This window comes from Ambystoma mexicanum, chromosome 13 (genome assembly GCF_040938575.1).
Source record: "Ambystoma mexicanum isolate Mex_15411 chromosome 13, UKY_AmexF1_1, whole genome shotgun sequence".
Taxonomy (NCBI): domain Eukaryota; kingdom Metazoa; phylum Chordata; class Amphibia; order Caudata; family Ambystomatidae; genus Ambystoma; species Ambystoma mexicanum.
Window position 1 is genome coordinate 702,517,875 of NC_090938.1, and position 19,695 is coordinate 702,537,569.

The window sequence follows — 19,695 nt, forward strand, 5'->3', positions numbered from 1 at the left end:
TCTGAATATTCAAAATTTGCAGAGTTAACTCATGAAGGCTGGAGTCTGCAGATGCATTATTGACACCAGACGGTTCATCTTGAAGCGAATAGGTGGACAGGTCACATAAGCTAATTGACGAAGAAGCGGATGTTGAAGCAGCCGATTCCTCCTCAGAAGTTATTCGTCTGCGTTTGTGTGAAGGTTTTGACTTGCCTTTGCAGGTGAGGCGCGTTGAGGCAACGTAGGGAACCGGGACAGGAATTGTAGGTTTCACACTACTGCCGCGATTGAACAAGCTGGGTTTGGATGGCGTAGTTAGATTCCTGATAAATTTCTTGGCATGCGCACGACCAGACGTTGCGTTTTTCTTGGTTGATTTTCTTACACCATCCTTGCCCCTAGAAGCCTTTAAAGGTACAGCAGATTTTACAATCACATTGGCAGCAACAGGTTTTGCAGCACCAGTAAAAATGCCAAATGTCGAAAAATGCTTCTCAGGCATTTCAATTGGAACCTGTTTTTGAGCTTAATTGTCAGGACTGATGACATCCACAACCCGTTTGGCATCGTTGTTTCCATTTTGGGGTGGAAAGCTAATTACTGTTCCACTTTTTGACACCTGCATGGCTGTGGTTACATTCGGTAGTACACTGGGAGCCAGAATGGCGTCAACCGCAGGAAGAGGAAGGTTAGTCTGGCCCTCGTTTAAAGGTATCTCAGAAACGTGCAGGTTTATATTTGAGCTTAAATCGGCGGCACACAGAGGCGTGTCGGAGGCACCTAAATTCACATTTCTTGCAGTCCGGCTTGGAATTGTGTTTGACAAGGGTTTGGTATTATGACTCATCCATTTGACTGCATTTAACAGGCCTTCCGCTAAACTATCATTTTGGCAATGACGGCGTGCAGCCAGGACACAGTCATTGCTGCCATTGAGCTGTTAAGTCAGCTTCAGCTTGAATTTGTTGTTTGAGAAAAATATTGAACTTGTCAATTTGGTCCATTTTGGTAGTAAGATTTGTCAGCATGGCTCCTTGATCACGAATTGCTTCATTTAGCGATTTGTACAGTTTCACAGATGCAATCATAGCTAAAGAGGCAGCAGCTAAGACATTGTTGTGGATTTGTGTAGAGGCAGCAGCAGATAGGTTAGACCTTGGAGTTTCATTAGATGGATTTTCAGCGTCTACACCAGAAAGATTTGACGGTTGTATCCCTGCCATTTGTCCTTGCATATAAGAAGAACCAGATTTTTTAGAGCCGCTTTTGCGGGCACTCTTCAACGGCGTGCTTGTGTTAGCCTTTGGAACATCAGAAAGTTTACAAGGCGATAACGCCCGGGACGGTCTAGCTGGTGTTTGCACCAGCACTTTTTTGAACTTTGGACAGACAGGAGTTAATTCTACGGAAGAACACAGCAGGACCCAGTCTGCCGGATGGTAAGCAGAATTCCTCAAAGGAACATTGGCGTCCAAGGCATGATGCGAATTATTAACATCCAGGGGTTTGCGCAGGGACGCTATTATTGTCATGATCTCTGCTTCCAAAAGGTCAGGGTTTTCCCAACTCCCTTGGAAGCAGATCCATAACCCAGGTTCCGAGTGCCAACCAGTCCCAATTGGGACCTTTTGGACCGAGTCCTGGCGCCAGTGGCACCAGGCTCATAAATATGCCCAGTCCCAGCGCTGGAAGCGCCGGGCTCATAATGCTTGGGTGGACTTACCTGCAGCAGACCATGCTGCTTACTTGCCTGCCAGTTGAGCCTCTGATCCTCTTCTGTTTGGAACTACTTTTCCTGTTGGGTGGGGCAGGAGCCACTCCCTAGATTCAGAACACTGGAACTCTTCTGGAAAGCAGGAACTCTTTTCTTACCTAGGCGTGGCTGTGGAAGGAGACACCTAAGCACTACAGGAGGCTATTTAAACCACACCCGATGGATGAATCTTGCTTTGCGTTATTCTGCATCCTCTGCAGCAGAACGCTCATCGTGTCTTCTGCATCTGATCCTGGGCCTAAGGAAAAAGGCTTACCATCCTGAATCCAGTCTTCAGCAACACCTATAAAGACAAGAAAGAACAGGTTAGCATTACGGTCTTCAGTGACAGCTCTTCACTTACCTGGTCCATCGGCTGTCACCAACGCCTCGCGCTGCATTCCGGCATCTGAAAGACAAAGGCTTACCTACTCTTCGTGCGCTCCGGGGGTCTTCACACTGCATTCCGGCATCTGAAAGACAAAAGCTTAACAACTCTTCGCACGCTCCGGAGGCCTTCGGCGCTGCATCCCGCATCTGAAAGACAAAACAAGGTGCGTTTAAAGACATTGGGGAACTTTAATACTCACGTGCCATTACTCCTTTCCACATCTAACCCAGTGGGTATTCCGGCACCCTGCAGCCGCTCCGAACTTGTACCTGCAAAATAAAAAGACAGTTAGAGCGCATCGTGAAGCAGGCAACAAGCGCTTACTTACGTGCTTCCAGGCGCTTCTATTCATCACACGGGCTCCATCTTCAACTCACTTCAGCCCGTCATCCGCCATCGCCGGAACCCTGCAAAACAAGAAACATCATTACTAAAGACTTTAAAGACATTAGAATTACTCGAAACTTACCGTTCGTGCAGTAAACGACGGACAGCAGTCCTCTGAAGTCAAGAGGCCTGCTCCCCTTATCCAGTGAAGAAACTGGCTACAGCACCCTGCCCCGAGGCAGATGGAGAGCACGGCGTTCACTTACCTAAGGTGAAAGCGTTAACCTTTGGGGTTCTACAGGAGAAGAGAAAGGGAAGAAGAGAGAGACATTCAATAACCCAGTTCCTTAATCCCATATTTTCTATCTGCAGACATCTTACCCTTCAAGTCAGACATACAGTGCACAGAGGTCCAGCCCAAAGAGCCAGCCGTGTGTTACACATCACCTTTGCAGATACGGTATACGCCCAGTCAAGACCGGCGCCTCTACGGGAATCAGGTGAGCGTTACAATTATGTGTCCCCTTCTTGTGAGGACACAATTTACATGCATTTGTAGGCAGCGTTGAAGATGTACATAAGGTACAAACAGGAGAACTCAGGGATGAAAGACCATCAATCGGTGGTACAGATAAAAGATCAAAAAAAGTAGCACTCTCTTTAGGCAAAGATGTGATTTTTTTGAGGGGTACATCATGTTCGTCCCGGGTTGACTCGGCAGAATTAGAGCGATATATTAGTTCTGTGTCACTGGCCTCCTTTGTAGCTTGGGGAGAGTTTCCAGTTTGAATGTCAGTCAAGGGTGACAAAGCTGACAACACAAAAGTATTTGGGGGCATGATTAACGGCATCTGGGGCGTCCGAGGCGTTGCCATCTGGACTGTGGATGGCGTGGGTACGGGGACAGAAACTCCGTCAAGCGGTGTGTGAGGCATGGCCGTCGCTCTTATGTTTTCCACACTAATACACCCTGGAGGGACAACTTGAACAGACCCCTCAAGAATTGGGAGAGGCGAGCCGCTGTTGCATAATCAAGTGTTTATCTCGCTTGAATTAGGCAGGTCAATTTTCGGGACAGACATTAAGTCTGCATCCGTGATGTCAAAGGGAGAAAAATAGAGGTCAGAAGTGTCAGCACTGGCAATTGTCTTTCGCGCATCATGCGTTGGATTAGGCGCTGGTTCAAGATTTGTTAAAGAAAGCAACGTGATTGCACGCTGTGTTGCTAGAGCGTCTCGTCGGGATTCACAGAGATACTGGTGCTCGCAGGCTCATTATCATGCAAACTTGACACCGGCGCGTGTGGAAAAAGCAACTCAGCGGCTGCCAGTGGATCTAGAGTCACAGCAGAGATATTCAACGGCAAGGTAACAATTGATTTGCTCACCTTGCCGTGACTTGCTCCTGGCTGTTTGGCGGCCGTCCAGGGATTTAGCATGCAGCGCTGTTGGAGTGTTTTATGCCGTGTTTGGGAGCCAGACTTTGTCGAGTCGGCCATGGCTCGCTCGCAGCTCGATGTGGACTGGGCAGACTGGGACTCAGTGCCGGACTCCGTGCGGGAGATGAGTTTGTTAGTTTTCAAAATAGAAACAAAAACAGGACTGGACAATCCTCCTAGTGTAGCTGCAGCTCCTCAAGGAAACCACCAGAGTACTGGGCAGACTCGGAGGTCAATTATTTGGTTGACTTGGGCAACCCCAAGGAGGTCCCCAGGGTATTTCATGCCAACCGTCTGAAGGCTTATGTTCTCTATAATATTGTATAGTCTTACAAAGGATTGCAAAAATAAGTTGAGAGCCATTGTAGAATGTGTGTCAAGGGGAACATGATCCAACTGAGGCAACTGAATAAAGTCTTGTGTAGAAGGTAGAGGGTTGCACAGAGTATGATGTAACGCATTTTATGCAGTACAACTGATCACCTTGTTTCTCTCAGACCTCCTTTGAATTGTAGATTCAGGTGTAGAGATATCAAACAATGAGGCGGGCTGGGACAGCAAGTCCCTTTTATGCACAAGGCTCCTCTAGATGTTATCTGTTATACGGAAGTAGTTGGTAGTTTTCCCCAATTCACTTGAGTGGTCGCTTTGACCTAAATTACATTGGGAGAGACTAACCGTTGAAGTAGAGGGTCACAGGTGCTGCAGCTTGATGGTTTAGTAGGGCCACTGCAAGGATTGTAGTGGATGAGCCAGGTTGCAACATTTCAAAATGATAGAAGGTAAGTTAGTTTAATAATGATAACAACTCGACTGACTTACCCTATAATCGATTCGCCCTCGCACCACTGCGAAACTGCACTTGCGGCACGGCGAGATAGGAGCTCTGCTCTTAGCTTCTGATCAAGAAGAATAGAGTGAGTCTTTCTCTGATATTCTAAGGTGACACCCTTCAGATGAGTCTGACAATACAGCAACCGGAGGAGTGCAAAGCTTTGTTAACTCACTTTGCTGCTCTGTTTTAACTTACACCAGGCTTGACCCCTTGGGGCCTGCATGACTTTGACACTGGTGATAGTGTACCGGTTAAAAGCAGGGGCTACAGGATGTCAGATAATGTGAGGAACCACATAGAAGAAGAAGTCAATAAGATTCTTGACCTCGGAGTGATTGAACATTCCACAAGTCCATGGCCTAGCCCATTTGTGTTAGTGGAAAAGCAGGAACTAAGGAACTTTGATTCTGTGTGGACTATAGGGCATTAGATGCAGTTACCAAGACTGATGCCCATCCCTTGCCAAGGACAGATGAACTGGTGGATAAGCTGGGCTCAGCAAAAATCCTCCATACTTTTGACATGACAAGTGGTTATTGGCAAATTGCCATGACTGACCAGTCCAAGGAGAAGGCGGCATTCTCAACTCCAGAAGGCTTGCAGTTTAAGGTCATGCCCTTTTGGTTTAAAGAATGCACCTGCCATATTCCAGAGAATGGTTAACCATGTTCTGAATGGGTTAGAAAACCTCTGCATGGCATACTTGGATGACATAGCAGTGTCCGGCCCTACCTGGGAAGAACATCTTGACCACCTGGGACATGTGTTGCAGGCCCTCAACAAGGCCAATCTGACCATCAAAGCAAGTAAGTGCCAAGTTGGTCAGAGTAACGTGGTCTACCTTGGTCAGGAGGTAGGAGGGGGGAGATCAAGCCCTTACCCAGCAAAGTACAGGCTGTACAAGACTGGGCCACTCCAACCCCTCAAACTAAAGTAAGAGCCTTCCTAGGACTTACTGGTTATTACAGGAACTTAATTGAGAACTATAACGTCTCCTCTGAATACCATATCCTCTCCCAAGTACCCTAAAAAGGCCAAGCGGAATTAGGAGTGTGAAAAAGCCTTCCAGGGGGCTCAAAGATGCCCTCTTTAAAGCTCCAGTGCTGAGACCTACAAATTACACTCTGGCCTTCCTTGTCGAAACTGATAATTCCAACACAGGGATAGGGGCAGTCTTGTGCCAATTTGATAGAAAAGGCAGGGAGCACCCCATCTGCTTTTATTTAAAAGCGCTCACACAGCCCGCGGGCATTGAGGCGCTGTTACATGAATTGTTTACATGAATTGTTTACATGATTTGTTTTTTAGTTGCGTAATTGTTTTTTTTTCCTTAGTTGCATATTTATAACGCGCTTAAATACCCAGAGGTTTCTAAGCGCAGACCCGGGGATCAAACCTGTGTAGCTTCGTGTCGTCCTGCTTCCAAGGCGAACACGTTGCTGCTGAGCTACCCTCCCGCTTTATTAGTAGGAAATTCAAAGATAGGGAAACATGGTGGCCAACCAATGAACGTGAATGTTTTTCTATTGTGTGGGCCCCGAAGAAATTCAGACCATACTTCTATGGAAATACTCTCAAGATTCAAACTGACCACCAACCCTTAAGGTGGCTGATGCAGATGAAAGGAGAAACCCCAAAATTGCTCAGGTGGTCCATAAGCCTACAAAGCTTTGACTTCACTATTAAGTACAGGTCTGGTACTCAACCTAAGAATGCTGATGGTCTCTCCAGAAAGTATGACCGACTGGATCAAGAGAGGAATCCAGGAGTGGATTAGATCCTCCTGTTCCTAGGCTGGGGGGGACGAGTGTTAGGGAGATTTATCATGTTTATGCTTCATCCCCTCTCCTAGTGAGACCCACAGCACTCTTTGCTGGACTTCTGGACCTTTTTCTTTCAATCCTGAATGAGTGGAGCCTGTTTCCTCTCATTCTTGTGGGCTCTGTCTTTTGGAACTCAATTCTTTGTACTCTACCTGTACTATGGAGTATGTCTGCTCCATAGCTTTTAAAGGCATCTATGTTTTTACAACGGCAGCACACAGCTTGTTATGGGCAGTGTTGCTGGGGACCCTTAGGGTCCTCCTTTAAGATTATTTTCCTATATCCTCAAGTAACTACAGTTATTTAGTATCTCTCCTAAAACTCTATATTCTGAGAGATTGGCACACACCACCTTCACTGGCGTGCCAAAGGGATACCTAGTGTCCCATTTCTCTCTGCTCCTGTGACTTTTTTTTTTAGTCACATACACAATCACCTAGTTGTGGCTGGTGGCAGTGGACATGTTCTACCAACTATTATGTCTTTTTTATGCAGCAGGCTATGTGCATAGCCTTGGTAGTGCACAGTAGGGGCACCCAAGTACGAACTTGGGGCTTCCCTTCTTTTTTCACCTTTTCTAGCATGGTGGTTGTTCAATTAACCCTTCTTCTACCATTCTGGGAGGGGAAGGTGTGTGTGTGTGTGTGTCTGCGCCTCTGCCTCTCCCTGGCCTTTGGCGGGAACCCTTGGGTATCGCCGCCTAGGCTCCAGAGTGTCTGGGCAAGCAGGAAGTGGGGGAGGAGTTTTCCACACAACTCTCCTTTGTCTGCCAGAGTTTCTGAATAGGCGCAGCTCCCACAGAGGGTCTGGCTGTCCTGATTGCACAGCCAAACGCCCCTTTCTGTAAAATGCTGAGAGAGATTGCCGAGTAGTGCGTGCTGGAACTGTATAAAAGGTGAGGCTTCTGGAGTGAAAAGCAAGTCGACCACTGGAAGCTGAAGAAACTGACCAGAGATGCTGAAGCCCCTTTGCAACATCGAGAAGCGACCACTTTTGTCCTGATCCCGTATATTGTCCGACAGAGGAGCTCCGAAGAGGACTCCTCCTCCCCTTTAGGTGGTGGGAACAACCAGTTCCAAGACTAACTTTGAAACGAGCCATCTCCCAAGGTCGTAGGAGTTTCCAGAGCTGCGGAACCCCCAATACCAGGAGACCTGCTGCCCATTTCGAGCGCACCGTTGTGCAAAGGCCAAATCGGTCCAAATCTTTGCTGAACCCGTAAGGACTCTCCGGAGATCAGATCCAACTCTCCCTCAACAGAGTGTGGGACTGCAGGAAGCGAAGAAGATTGACCCGGCGATCCGTGTCCTTTGTTGGTGCTGCAGAAAAGGTGACAAAACCGCAGAGTGGCCCCAGGAGTTGCTGAAAGGCATGCTACAGGTCCTCCCTCGAGACTGCTGCAAAGAGATCCCATCCATTGTCCTGGCTTCAGTCATCAGACCAAGGAATCCAGAGGTCTGGTCCAGAGCTGCCACATCGCGGAGCATTCAGCACAAAAATGTTCTTCTAACCTAAGGTACTGTGGGGAAAAGGTATTGCTTACCTGATTTCAGGAAGTCGCTCCAGAGCGTTGTAGTGCAAGTAGAGGTGTCCAGGGCACCCCCTCTTACCTCTGACCCAAGCCGCTGCTTGTGTCCCCTTCTCAAGTCCGTTTTAAGGTCTCCCTTGTTAGTTGGTAATTTTCTGCTCCAATAACTCTAGAAACTGGAAGAAATCCACAGGAACTCTTCGTAATTCGCTGCTTGTCAAGACTTCAAGCCCTTTCCAAACTGCCTTTAGCTAGTGTTGCGTTTTTGGAGTTAATGGACTTACTAGGCGAAGGACCTGTCTCTAGAACCTTGAACTAAACTTACGTTACACTAACTAAATGTTTTCCTCCATTTAAGTGGTTTTACTATATGTGTTTGCAGAGTAAATGCATTACTGTATAAACTGCTGAAAACCGCATGAGTGCGCAATAACCGATAATACGATAACATTGTCTTTTCCCTTTCTAACGTTGCTACAAATGTAACCGCAAACAAACACAAAAGTGCCCGTTGAAGTGTATTATCAAGTATCCCTAAGTGCTCTAGTATAAATGTCTGAAGTTTTTATAGAGATTCTGGTGTAAATATAATGAATATATACTTTTTATATAACTATAAGTGTAAGTGCTTCTTTGCTGTGCCTGTCTAACTAAGATTCGGTGTGCTTACCTACAGCTCACATCTTCCTCTTAAGATAAGCCTGACTGCTCTGCCACTCTACCAAGGTCCTGAGCTAGTACAGACTGATACTAAGAGTTGGGGATCTACAAACCACTGGGGTAGCTTACTAAAGTCTTACTGCCAGTAGAACTTTAGGAAATCTCACCTAACAGTAGGAGAAACTGAATGAGGCAGTGATGGAAGAAAGAGGAACAGTGTATAGGGGAAGGGTGTGGGGGGCAAGAACGGAGCCTTGGGGTACCTTAGACGCAAAGGGGATGGTGTAACAATTGTTACTAGCCCAAGAGACAGAGTATGTGCAGTCAGAGAGGTATGAACGAAACCAGTTGAACACACAATTCTGAAAACCCAAGTGAGCAAGTAAAAAGAACAACAATGTGGTTGACCGTGTCAAAAGCTGTGGACCGATCGAGGAGAACAAGAAGGGGAGACTGGCACCTCACGTTCAAACAGCACATAGCAAAGAAGACACAAACAGCCTGATACCAGTTTTCTCTCCTGCAGAAAATCAATCTCTTCATCCCAGAAAATAACTTCAGATCTGCTGTCCAATCCTCGGTCCTCTCTCACCTGGGTGGTGGCAGTGCCCTTTTGAAAGGCCTTCAGACGACTACCCTGGCACCCCTGAAACATATCCTGAATGCTGCAGCAAGACTCATTAAAGGACTGCATATTCGACCACGTTACCCCGACCCTCATCAGACTGCACTGGCTCCTACTGCAAGCCCATATCCTCTTCAAATGTTGCATCATCTACAAGGCTGTCATCCTGAAGTCCCCAAGCTACCTCACTGAGAAACTCAGCATCTCCGGAGGCTTTCGATCCAACAGAAGTAAGGAGTGCAGGTCTGAATCACAACAGTGCAAGAAGGAAAGAACCAGAAGACAGGCCTTCTCTGTCTACACTCCAAGACTATGGAATCTGCTCCCCATCAACATCAGACTTGCCCCATCTCTTCTACAGTTCAGGAAAGCACTCAAGACCTTCCTCTTTGAAGAATGACCCCTCCTTAACACCTACGTCCACCCACCCTGCACTTTCAACCCTGCCTGAGACTCAAAGATCTGCTCCCTACTGTCTCCCCACCCCATGCTGCCAATTGCCCACCATCCCATGTTAGCTCCCCGGTCCTTTTATTTATTTGTTTCCCTCATGATGTTCTTCCCCCTAATATTGTAAATTGCGCTGTTGCTTCCCGAAGCTAGGTCTGCGCTCAATAAATATCCTAATAATTGTGTTTAGCATAGCATGCAGAAAGAACAAGGTGGTGACATAAAGTAGAGCTGTCTCAGTTGAATGGTAAGACCGAAAACCAAATTGACAACATGCAGTAGAGAAAAACCATTTCAGTAAGCAGACACTTGTACAAAGACTATTTGCTCTAGGTGTTTAGTGTCCAAAGGAAGAACATAAATAGGTTGAAATTGTAGGGCAGAGAAGGGTCAAGTGAGGGTTTTTTGAGAGTAGGAAGCATGCTTAAATTCAGCAGGGAAAGTAGCTATGGATAAAGAGAGATTGCCTAACCGGGATCGAGATTGAGGGGAGCGGTTACGCTCCTGTTTCTAGCCCAGAAGAGCCTGGTTAGCTTGACACCGAGCTCCCCAAACCACTTGATGGCAAACCAAACACATCTATGGGAAATGAGCTCTGTACATTTGCAACTACTTATAAATAAATATTAGGATACATCTATATGGCATTTAAAGCATAAGGGGCCATGATTAATAAAACAAATGATACGGTTGCATCTTATGTGGAACCTATATTTATGGAATGCTTTGCACTAGCTTCTCATGTAGCTCCTGGTCACTGGTTAGTGCAGTATGACCTCAAGCTGCATTTACCTCCTGCTTATCCAATCTCAATTTAGATCCAAGCATAGAATTGTCAAATAACTAAATCAAAGGATAGACCTTGGGAATTAACAGTTAAGGTAGATGGTATGAATGGGAAGCATTTGGGTGAGCCTGAGAGAAGTATCGACATCTGCCATACAGAGAGTGATAGACTATCTCCACTGTTACCCCTGTTGTGGGACCATTCCCTGCTGGCTTGCTGTTCCGTTTTGCCCTCTGAGCTGTCTGGATAGGTTTGGTTGGTTCCTATGCCTTCAGGGTGTAATCTCCATTCTCTCTTTCGCTCCAGCTAGTGGGCCACCTTCATAGGAAGGTTGATTCTTCTTCTTTTTATTGCCCGAGTCTTTGATCTGAGTTTCGAGTGTATGGGTGACCAGATCATGTAACTCACCCTACAAAAACGTCTGTCATTCTTGAGCCATGCTTGCTGAAATTGGCACTGTGGGAGTACCTACCTTGAGTCCTGGGCTGCTCTGTTATTCTTAGGATTTACCCTGTGGGGTTCCCTTGGAGGTAAGGGGGAATTGGTAGACTATTCATGTGTGATATTTTGGGTCCTGATTGGGACTCTGTAAATGTGTTGCAGTTGTCTAGGGTTCCCTTTTTCTGCTCGCCTCATAATCTTGCATGTATTGCATACCAGTAGCTTAGGAGTAGGCAGGGTCCATCTATGGCCTTTTACTGTGTTTGTACATATACTGTCTTAAAATGTGTTATGCTTATTTGACCTTATAGATTTTCTTTGTATGTTTTTAAAATAGTGTGTTTTTCAGTATACCGATGTGGTATTTTCGCTAACCATTCAGAACAACTGTATTTCACTACCAGCATACCCCCTCGCTTCAGTTAAGCCATGCTTCTCTGTCATATCTACCATTATATCCAGTTTGGTCTTTTCTTTTTGGTTCGAAAGCCTGTCTTGCCTTTTAGGTTGGATGGTTTTACATTCATCAGCAGAGGGCAGTCCAAAAATCTCCCTAACAACTGTGATTCTGCATGCATGTTTTCTCAACTCTCCTAATTAACAACCTATTACATTGCTCTCCTAAGTTTCACCTTTTCTGTTCAAAGTGCTTTACAATATGTTATCTTTTCCTAGAAATGCACTATCCGTCTCTGAACCTTAAATAAATTTACATTCAGTTGCTGATTTTGTTCAAAGCAATTATCAAGACCGATTGGGTGGAGCGAGTGGGTAGGAATTGATTGACCCAAAAGGTTTCATATAGTGAGATTTGACACCTGCTGTTTCTTCTCTGAAAGGTGAATGAGGCAGAGGAGGAGCGGCTGCGCAGTGAACGGGAGCATCAGAATGTGACCCGCCAATGCCAACAGGCAGAAGCAAAGGTGCAATCACTGCAGAAGTCCCTGAAGCGGCTTATTGTCAAGAGCAAGCCTTACTTCGAGCTCAAGTCCCAGTTCAACCAGATCCTCGAGGTGAGTCATTCACCATGACCACTGAGGGGATGCGGGAAGGAGGCACTAGTAGGTGTTGCTTCGGGATCAGGCAAGAACGAGGCTTCGGGAGATATTGAGACACTATACGTGGAGTGTCACCAGGGATAAACTGTGATGTACATGCAAGAGGAAGGGTTATATGTAAAAAGCAGCAAGAGAGGCTTGTGGGTGGGGGTACACAGGGCATAGATACGTTTTATAATTCTCTTGAGTTTTGCTGATCCCAATGTTTAGCAGGGTTTATTAGTTTGATGTAAGGCTTAGGCATGTCGGAAATCTGAAAAACAGAGCTGTGCGTTTCAGGAAATGCAAACTGAAAGCGTGTTTTTGAATGTCTTATGGAAAACTTGTTACAAACAAAATGTCTTCAACATTGTTTTTCTACATTTTCCACATGTCTATTTGCATGTGACCAGATCAGGGGCTGGCTAAATTTGGTGAACTTTCACAGTGTCGTCCCAAGTTAGAGGAAAACAGTTTCTTGCTTTCTTATGTAAAATGTCATACACGTGGGACTGGAGTGGTGTGGCTCTGACCTTGCATACGTATTTTAGTCGGTGACAGTGCAGTTATGGTTTAGTTGGTGTTTTAGTAATTCTAATTTATGTAGGTGCTTGTAACTTTGGCACTGTTCGGCAGATCTTCACAAAACATTGTAAAACAATATACGTTTGTAAAGTTCTGTCCAGAGGGTCCCAAAAGTAGCATTTCCCATTCAGATTGCATTGAAACCGCTAGACTTATTTGTACCAAACCTTCAAGAGGAGTGAGCCCTCTGGAGTAATTTGCTTGGTTTCGTGAAAGTCCAGCCAGCGTGTTTTATATTTTACTTTTTTTTTTTTTTAAAGATCTGGAGCATTCTGGCTTGTGTATACTTTGGCAATTAAATTCCCTGATCTGCATTTAAAGCTGAAAAGCTGCAATTTGCATTTAAAGCTGAAAAGCTGCAATTTGATTGACTAAAGAGATCTGCAGATATTCGCAGATCTACTTGTCAGAGAACGTTGGGGCCATTTTGTTTGGCTGGTGAACGAATGCATGTCAGCTCTAGAAAATTGACCATATTGGATCTGTCACTCTGATGCAAGACCCATGGATCAGGTGCTGCCAAATGTAGTGGGGACAGGAGGGCAAATAACAGCCCAATGCAGCATTTATGGCCCTTTTGCCTGCTGGATCAGGGTTCCATTAGAATCTGTGGAGCCTACTGTATTGAAAAGGGGTATTGCTCCCCAGGCACGAGCCCTTATTAGCATAAATTGCCCAATTCCACCCACTTACAGGTCCGCTCGTGCCAAGCAATGAACTCATGCTAGAGATATGACACCTTCAGTATAAATTTAGCATTTATTAGACATATAGCATAATATAACAGAACAGTAAATATAGAAGCAATTTGGAATTCAAGTTAGAGAAAATCACAAAGCTCATCAGAGAAACACAGTCTTGCGTCCCTTGGATGTTATTAAATAGCGCTGAGAGATCCTGGCCATCTAAAATGAACTGTTTGCTCAGCTAACTCTGTAGATAACAGCACCACTAGGTGCCGCCTGGACTATCATGCTCCGGGCACATGCTGCTCCATAGCAGTCCACGGATGAATCTCTCCCTGAGTCATGGGTGCATGTGCATTTTGTAATCTCGTGCTGTCAGTCAACGTGACACACCATTCCCGAAAGTTCTCAGTGCAAAAACATGTCCACTGATGGAAAGTCCCAACTTGCTAACTCTCCAAGATGCTCCTTTCCTCCCTCCCTTGGAGCCCATCTGCGAAAGCCCAGGAATGTTTATCAGTGAGTACACGGCAGTACCATTCCTTCCCATGCGAAAGAGGATTTGTTTACCAAGCCTGGCAGAGCCACTGTGGCGAAGAGAGGAGCTGAAATAATATGCATTCCAATTAACCCCTAGTGAGCAAGCTTTACCGGCCCTGTGCTTCGCCAGCTAGTGCCATAGCACCTTGACTACAAAGCCCGGCTATCCAAGCGCTATAATGCTTTAAGCACTCTGTGATGCTGGAAATGCATCGGAGGGACAGGGCCTCTGTATCCTTGTCCTTTACTGCTTTTTATCGTTTGTTCTTTTGTGTTTTCCACGCAGGAGTTCATGTGGGACTCCTGGCGGTGCAGCTCTCTTTTGGTTTGGTGAACAGACCCATGGTATACCCTTATGGCACCCATGGGTAGGGGTGCAACCCTGTGCCCCTAATGTATGTTTTTGGGCACCTGTGTGTGACCCACAGAGCAGGGTACGGGCTGGTGGCAGCTCTGTGCTGAAATGACTGGTGCCCTGAGCGTCCTCCATTTTGGGATGCCCTGTCATTGGAATCGGTAGATTCCTGATGGAAACAAGATGGCCCCCGTGGCCTCTTGCCTTCCATCGCCTGTTACCTTGATCTTCCCGAAGTCCCGGGAAGCCCTGCCTCTGTTCCTTCCCCCTGACTGGCTGTTTGGTGGAAGTTCCATATATGGTAGTGTGGGGAAGTGCTGACCAGACTGCCTGGAGCCTTCTCAACGACCGTATGTTGTGGCTACGCTTGTGGATGGGACCTGGGTGAATGGAGTGTGTGACGAATACGCATTCTATGTTGTGGGTGTCTAGTATCTGGTGGTTGACACAATGCCTTACACAGCCCTGCCCGAAACCGGTATGAATGCATTGTGGAGTGTTGAATGGCTCGGTACTTGTCCCAATACACGTCACTTGTTGTGAGCCACCTACCCTAGCCACTGCCCTTCCTACCACCATGCTGGAGAGCCATTGACAGGGGAGTGCCAACACAAGAAGAAGTCCCTGACACCGAACGTAGAGACACAATTAGAGGGTCTCATGAGGCCCCAGATTAACACTCGAGGCGTCTGATCACCCCACGGCCACAGAGGCAAGCTTAAAGATATAAGGAGCAAGGTGAACCTGCGACCCCAAAGCTGAACCCTGTGATATGTGGGAACCCCCCACAAAGCGAATCAAACCGCTAGGACTCGGCCATCCCGCAACACCTTACATGAGCTGAGGCGGGGGCAGGGGAATAAGCCCCGGATCCCTGGAGAGATCACTGGGAACATTAAGAAACCACAAAGATCAGGGGGCGGAAACACCTCATGAGTTGGAAAGAAACCCTATCAAAATACCAATTCACACCCAGAGATCCAGAGATGGAGACCAGCACCTCATCCACGCCGACCCCGGACATGAACACCATGCAGAATAACATCCAGACGATCCTAGACGAAATCAGGGGGATGAGAACGGACATGGGAGCCAAGTTGACCGACCTTACCTCCAAAGTCGCCACACTGGAGGACAGAATGGAAGGGGTGGAGAACACTCAGGCGTCCACCGACCTCCTGGAAACACAGATGGAGGCAAGGTTCAAGGAGATGCAGCGACGGGAGGGGGAGCTCCGTCTCAAGGTTGACGACATGGAGAATCGTGAACGGAGAAGTAACCTGAGATTCTTTCGGCCTGACGGAGGTGGAGGGGGAGACCCCGACTCGCCTGGAGGGCAAAGTGCAGGAGATCATCAGGATTGTCTTGGGAACTGACTCCGGGGAAACCATCCTGATCGACAGGGTCCATCGAGCTGGTGGACGTGGTAGGGGCCCACGCTCTGTGCTGGCGAGATTCCACTATTATAGAGACAAAGCAAGAATACTTGAAAGGGCGAGGACCCTAAGAGACGTACAATACGATATTTCCAGGGTGGCAATCTACCAAGATCACGCTGCAAATGAGGAAAAAATGTGGACCAGTCACTAGATGGCCACAGGAGAAGGGGGTCCGGTACCGCTGGGGACACCCATTCTACCTATCTTTCGAGTGGCAAGGCTAGAACCACCAGCTCGTGACGGAAGAAGACATCCAAAGAGCCATTGACGAGCTGGTTGGGGGCTCCCCAGGAACCTCAAGCTAACAGAGCAGAACTGACAGTGACCAGAGCCGGGCCGCACGGGGCCCTGACTTAAGCCAGGGGAAGCACAAAGTGAAGGGCACTCGGAAATTTCAGAAAACCAGACATCCCCCGGCGGGTCGCGGTGGACCCACATGATCACAGGGGAGAGGGAGAAAGAAAAGAAATTTGATGTTATTTTCTGTAATGCAATCGCTCACACGACCCTCGTGGGCTCCACCAGGTTGGGGGGAATTGCTTGTTGCCTTTGGTTGTTGCTACTGTTGGCGAGGTTTATGTTGAATTGATACTTAAAGGTTTTGGGGCCCACCTGTCTGAGAGACGGAGAGGTGTTGTTTTCTCAGAGGGTATCCGAGTGTAACCTCCAAGACTGAAGATCCCCTCCAATTTACACTGAAAACTAACCCACGGTGGGTCCCGAGATCTGCGGGACACAATACAAGCTGTGGGGGCAAAGAGGGGAAAGTTGAATGAGGTCCTGCAGGGAGATTGAATCCCAACTGAATTGGGGAAAAGTTCCTGAATGAAAAATGCGGAGGGTACGATCGGCACCAATTACTCTCCCGGGGCCCGGGCAGCGGCCCTGGTGGTTCGTTGACTAACCCCGATGTTTGTGGGGCGATGGAGAGGAACGCCTAACAAAATGGGTAAGGGAAATGGGGAACTAGGGATGGGATGGGAGGGGAGAGGGATAAAAGAAAAGGGAACACCATGCCATGGTTCTGGGGCTCAAGCTTACGGGTGATAAGGGGGGTACTCACTGAAGTTTCACAGGGCAAGGGTAGATACGATCATGGTTGAAGGACGGATCGGCACGCTCAACGTTAAGGGCCTAAACTCACAAAACAAGCAATCTCTCACAAGCAACTTGTTCCGCAAACAGAAACTGCTAGCCATCTTCCTACAAGAAACGCACTATAGAAGGGGGGCAGAGTCGACGATAAAAGGAAAGGAGACATTTCTGGGCCTCACACAAATCCTCGAAGAAGAAGGGAGTGGCCATCCTTCTTGGTAAATCACTGCATCTCACCGATGCTGAGACGAAAAGGGGCTTTGGAAGCAGATTCCTGGGGATCAAGGGGTTGTCTCAGGGCACACGTGTCACACTAGCCACCCTGTACGCACCCAACGCTGGCCAAATCAAGTTTATTAATAAAGTTCTCAAGTCATGGACGAGTGGGCGGAGGGGGCTATGATCCTGGGTGGAGATTTCAATCTTATCACAGACCCTCGACTGGATTGGTGGTCCGCCAGAGGGACGGGACCGAAAGCCCCCACAAAGGATAACCTTGCCATGAGGGACCTCCTACAAGAATATTATTGGGTGAATGTATGGCGAAAATGCTGGCAAGCCCCTGGGGGTTACACCTTCCCCACCAAACGTATACTAGAATCGACTTGCTATTGGTATCAGATGAAGGAGGAGGGGAGGTTGGAAACCCTACGGTTGAATCAGTGACCTGGTCAGACCATGAACTTCTCGTTATGGAATGGCGATTGCAAGCCACCCTGAAATCATACAGGTGGCGCTGTAACGACACCCTTATGAGGGACCAGGTGTTTAGGGAATTCCTAAGGAAAGAAATATAAGCCTTCTTTATATCAAACGACACAGGGTTAATCCCAATGGCCACAATCTGGGAGGCAGCAAAGGCCACCTTCAGGGGTCTCCTTATTGCAGAGGGCTCGAGCAAAAAACGGGAGAGGGCACTGATAGAATCCAAACTCTGGAAAGACCTGCGAGTTATGAGGGCACAGCTCACCAAAGGAAATGTGGACCGCGAAAACCTCCTGAGCGAAATGAGAGATAAGAGACAAGCCCTGCATACAATCTTGATTGGGGAAGTGGTCAAAAAAATTAGATGTCCAAAGCAGCGGTACTACGAGAAGGGGGACAAGGACGGAACTCTCTTGGCACACAGGCTGAGGGGAAACAGGGCGGGTAGACGGATAGAGAAGGTCAAGGACGGGGCGGGTAACATCCAGATAAAAACTGAGCACATAGCCAAATCATTTGCGGGCTTCTATAAGGCTCTCTATACTAAACAAAAGGATGAATCGTTAGATGACATTCAAAGATATCTCGAGGACCACCCCCTATCTAAGCTCACAGACCTAGAGAGGGAGACACTGGAGAAGGAAATAACAGAGGAAGAGGTGGAGGGGGCCATCAGAAGGCTTAAAGTAGGCAAGACACCGGTGGGAGACGGATACACAGCTGACTTCTACAAACAATTCCAATCGAAGCTAATACAACCACTAACCAAAATGTTTAACCAAATTAAAACCTCGGAAACCATCCCACCGACATTCCTGCAGGCCATGATCACAGTAATTCCTAAGCCCGGCACGGACCCTGTGGAGTGTAGCTCATATAGGCCCATCTCGCCTCTGAATACAGAAGCTAAAATCTTCACCAGGATCCTGGCAACACGCTTAGAAAAGTGTCTCCTCCGACTGATCCACCCTGATCAGGTAGGTTTTGTAATGAACAGACAGGGGGCAGACAGTATGCGCAAAACCCTACACATACTGAGCTCAAAAAGAGTGAAATCTGAGGGTGCTCTTCTCCTGTCCCTAGACGTGGAGAAGGCATTCGACAGGGTGAGCTGGGCCTTCATGGAGGGGGTTCTATCCTCTTTGGGGATGGGACCCAAATGGTGGGGATGGATGACGGCCCTCTACTCTCGCCCTTCTGCAAGAGTGGTGGTGAATGGGGGAGAGTCGGAACCCTTCCCTTTGGAAAGGGGCACAAGACAGTGGTGCCCATTGTCTCCCCTCATATACGCACTAGTGATGGAGCCCTGGGCTATAGCGATCAGGGGAAACAACAAGATCCAGGGTATTAAAATAGGGGAAACTGACTATAAAATAACTTTGTTTGCGGACGATGTCCTCCTGTACCTCTCTAACCCATCTCAATCAGTCCCCGAGGTGTTGAATAGCTTAGAACGATATGGGTCCCTTGCGGGCTACAAGGTAAATGTAGACAAATCAATTGCTTTTCCAGTAGGCCAGCTCAATGACATGGAGGCAATATATTGACGACCTCCCGTTCTGTAAACAAACTGAGGGACTCTGTCACCTGGGGATCCAGGTACCATTGGATCTAGCAGATCTTTTCAAGGCAAATTACCCACCCCTCTGGGGGGCGATCAAACGTGACCTAGAACGCTGGTCGAAATCCGGCCTCTCATGAATGGCTCGCCTGAACTCCATTAAAATGGTAATCCTCCCTACAGTTTTATACCTATTTCAAATGTTGCCGACCCAGATACCGAAACCATTCCTCCTAGAGGTCTAGCGGACCCTTCTCCGCTACCCATGGCCGGAAAATCCCACAGGATCGCTTATGACACTCTTACAGGGCCCAAAGACGAGGGCGGAGTTAACTTCCCAGATCTAGGCACATACTATAAGGCATCACATTTGCGAATCCTTGTTGACCACTTGATGGGCCCAAAGGAACAATGGGTAATATTGGACAACACGCTCTTCTCCCCAGTCACATTAGATGAGTGGCTAGGGGTCCCCAAGGCATCTATCCCGAGAAGGGTTTTGAAACATCCAGTACTGGGGGTGCTGTGGTCCATATGGAAAGGGGGGGATATCTCAGGTGGCTCACAGCATGGCCCTCAACCCTAAGCTGCATCTGAGCTCCTCCACTTTGGAAAGGGATCAACGAACCACTAGCCTTCCAAAAATGGTACG

General features: G+C 47.5%; 1 protein-coding gene across 2 annotated transcripts in view; it reads left to right on the top strand.

Moving 5' to 3' along the window:
* The window catches only part of SH3BP5L (SH3 binding domain protein 5 like), a 264,169-nt gene that overhangs the window by 156,498 nt on the left and 87,976 nt on the right, over positions 1-19,695 (top strand). For both annotated transcript variants that reach the window (XM_069634801.1, XM_069634800.1), the window contains one exon: positions 11,880-12,053. In XM_069634801.1, the coding sequence (XP_069490902.1) occupies positions 11,880-12,053 (174 nt within the window). The remainder of the gene's footprint in view (positions 1-11,879; positions 12,054-19,695) is intronic.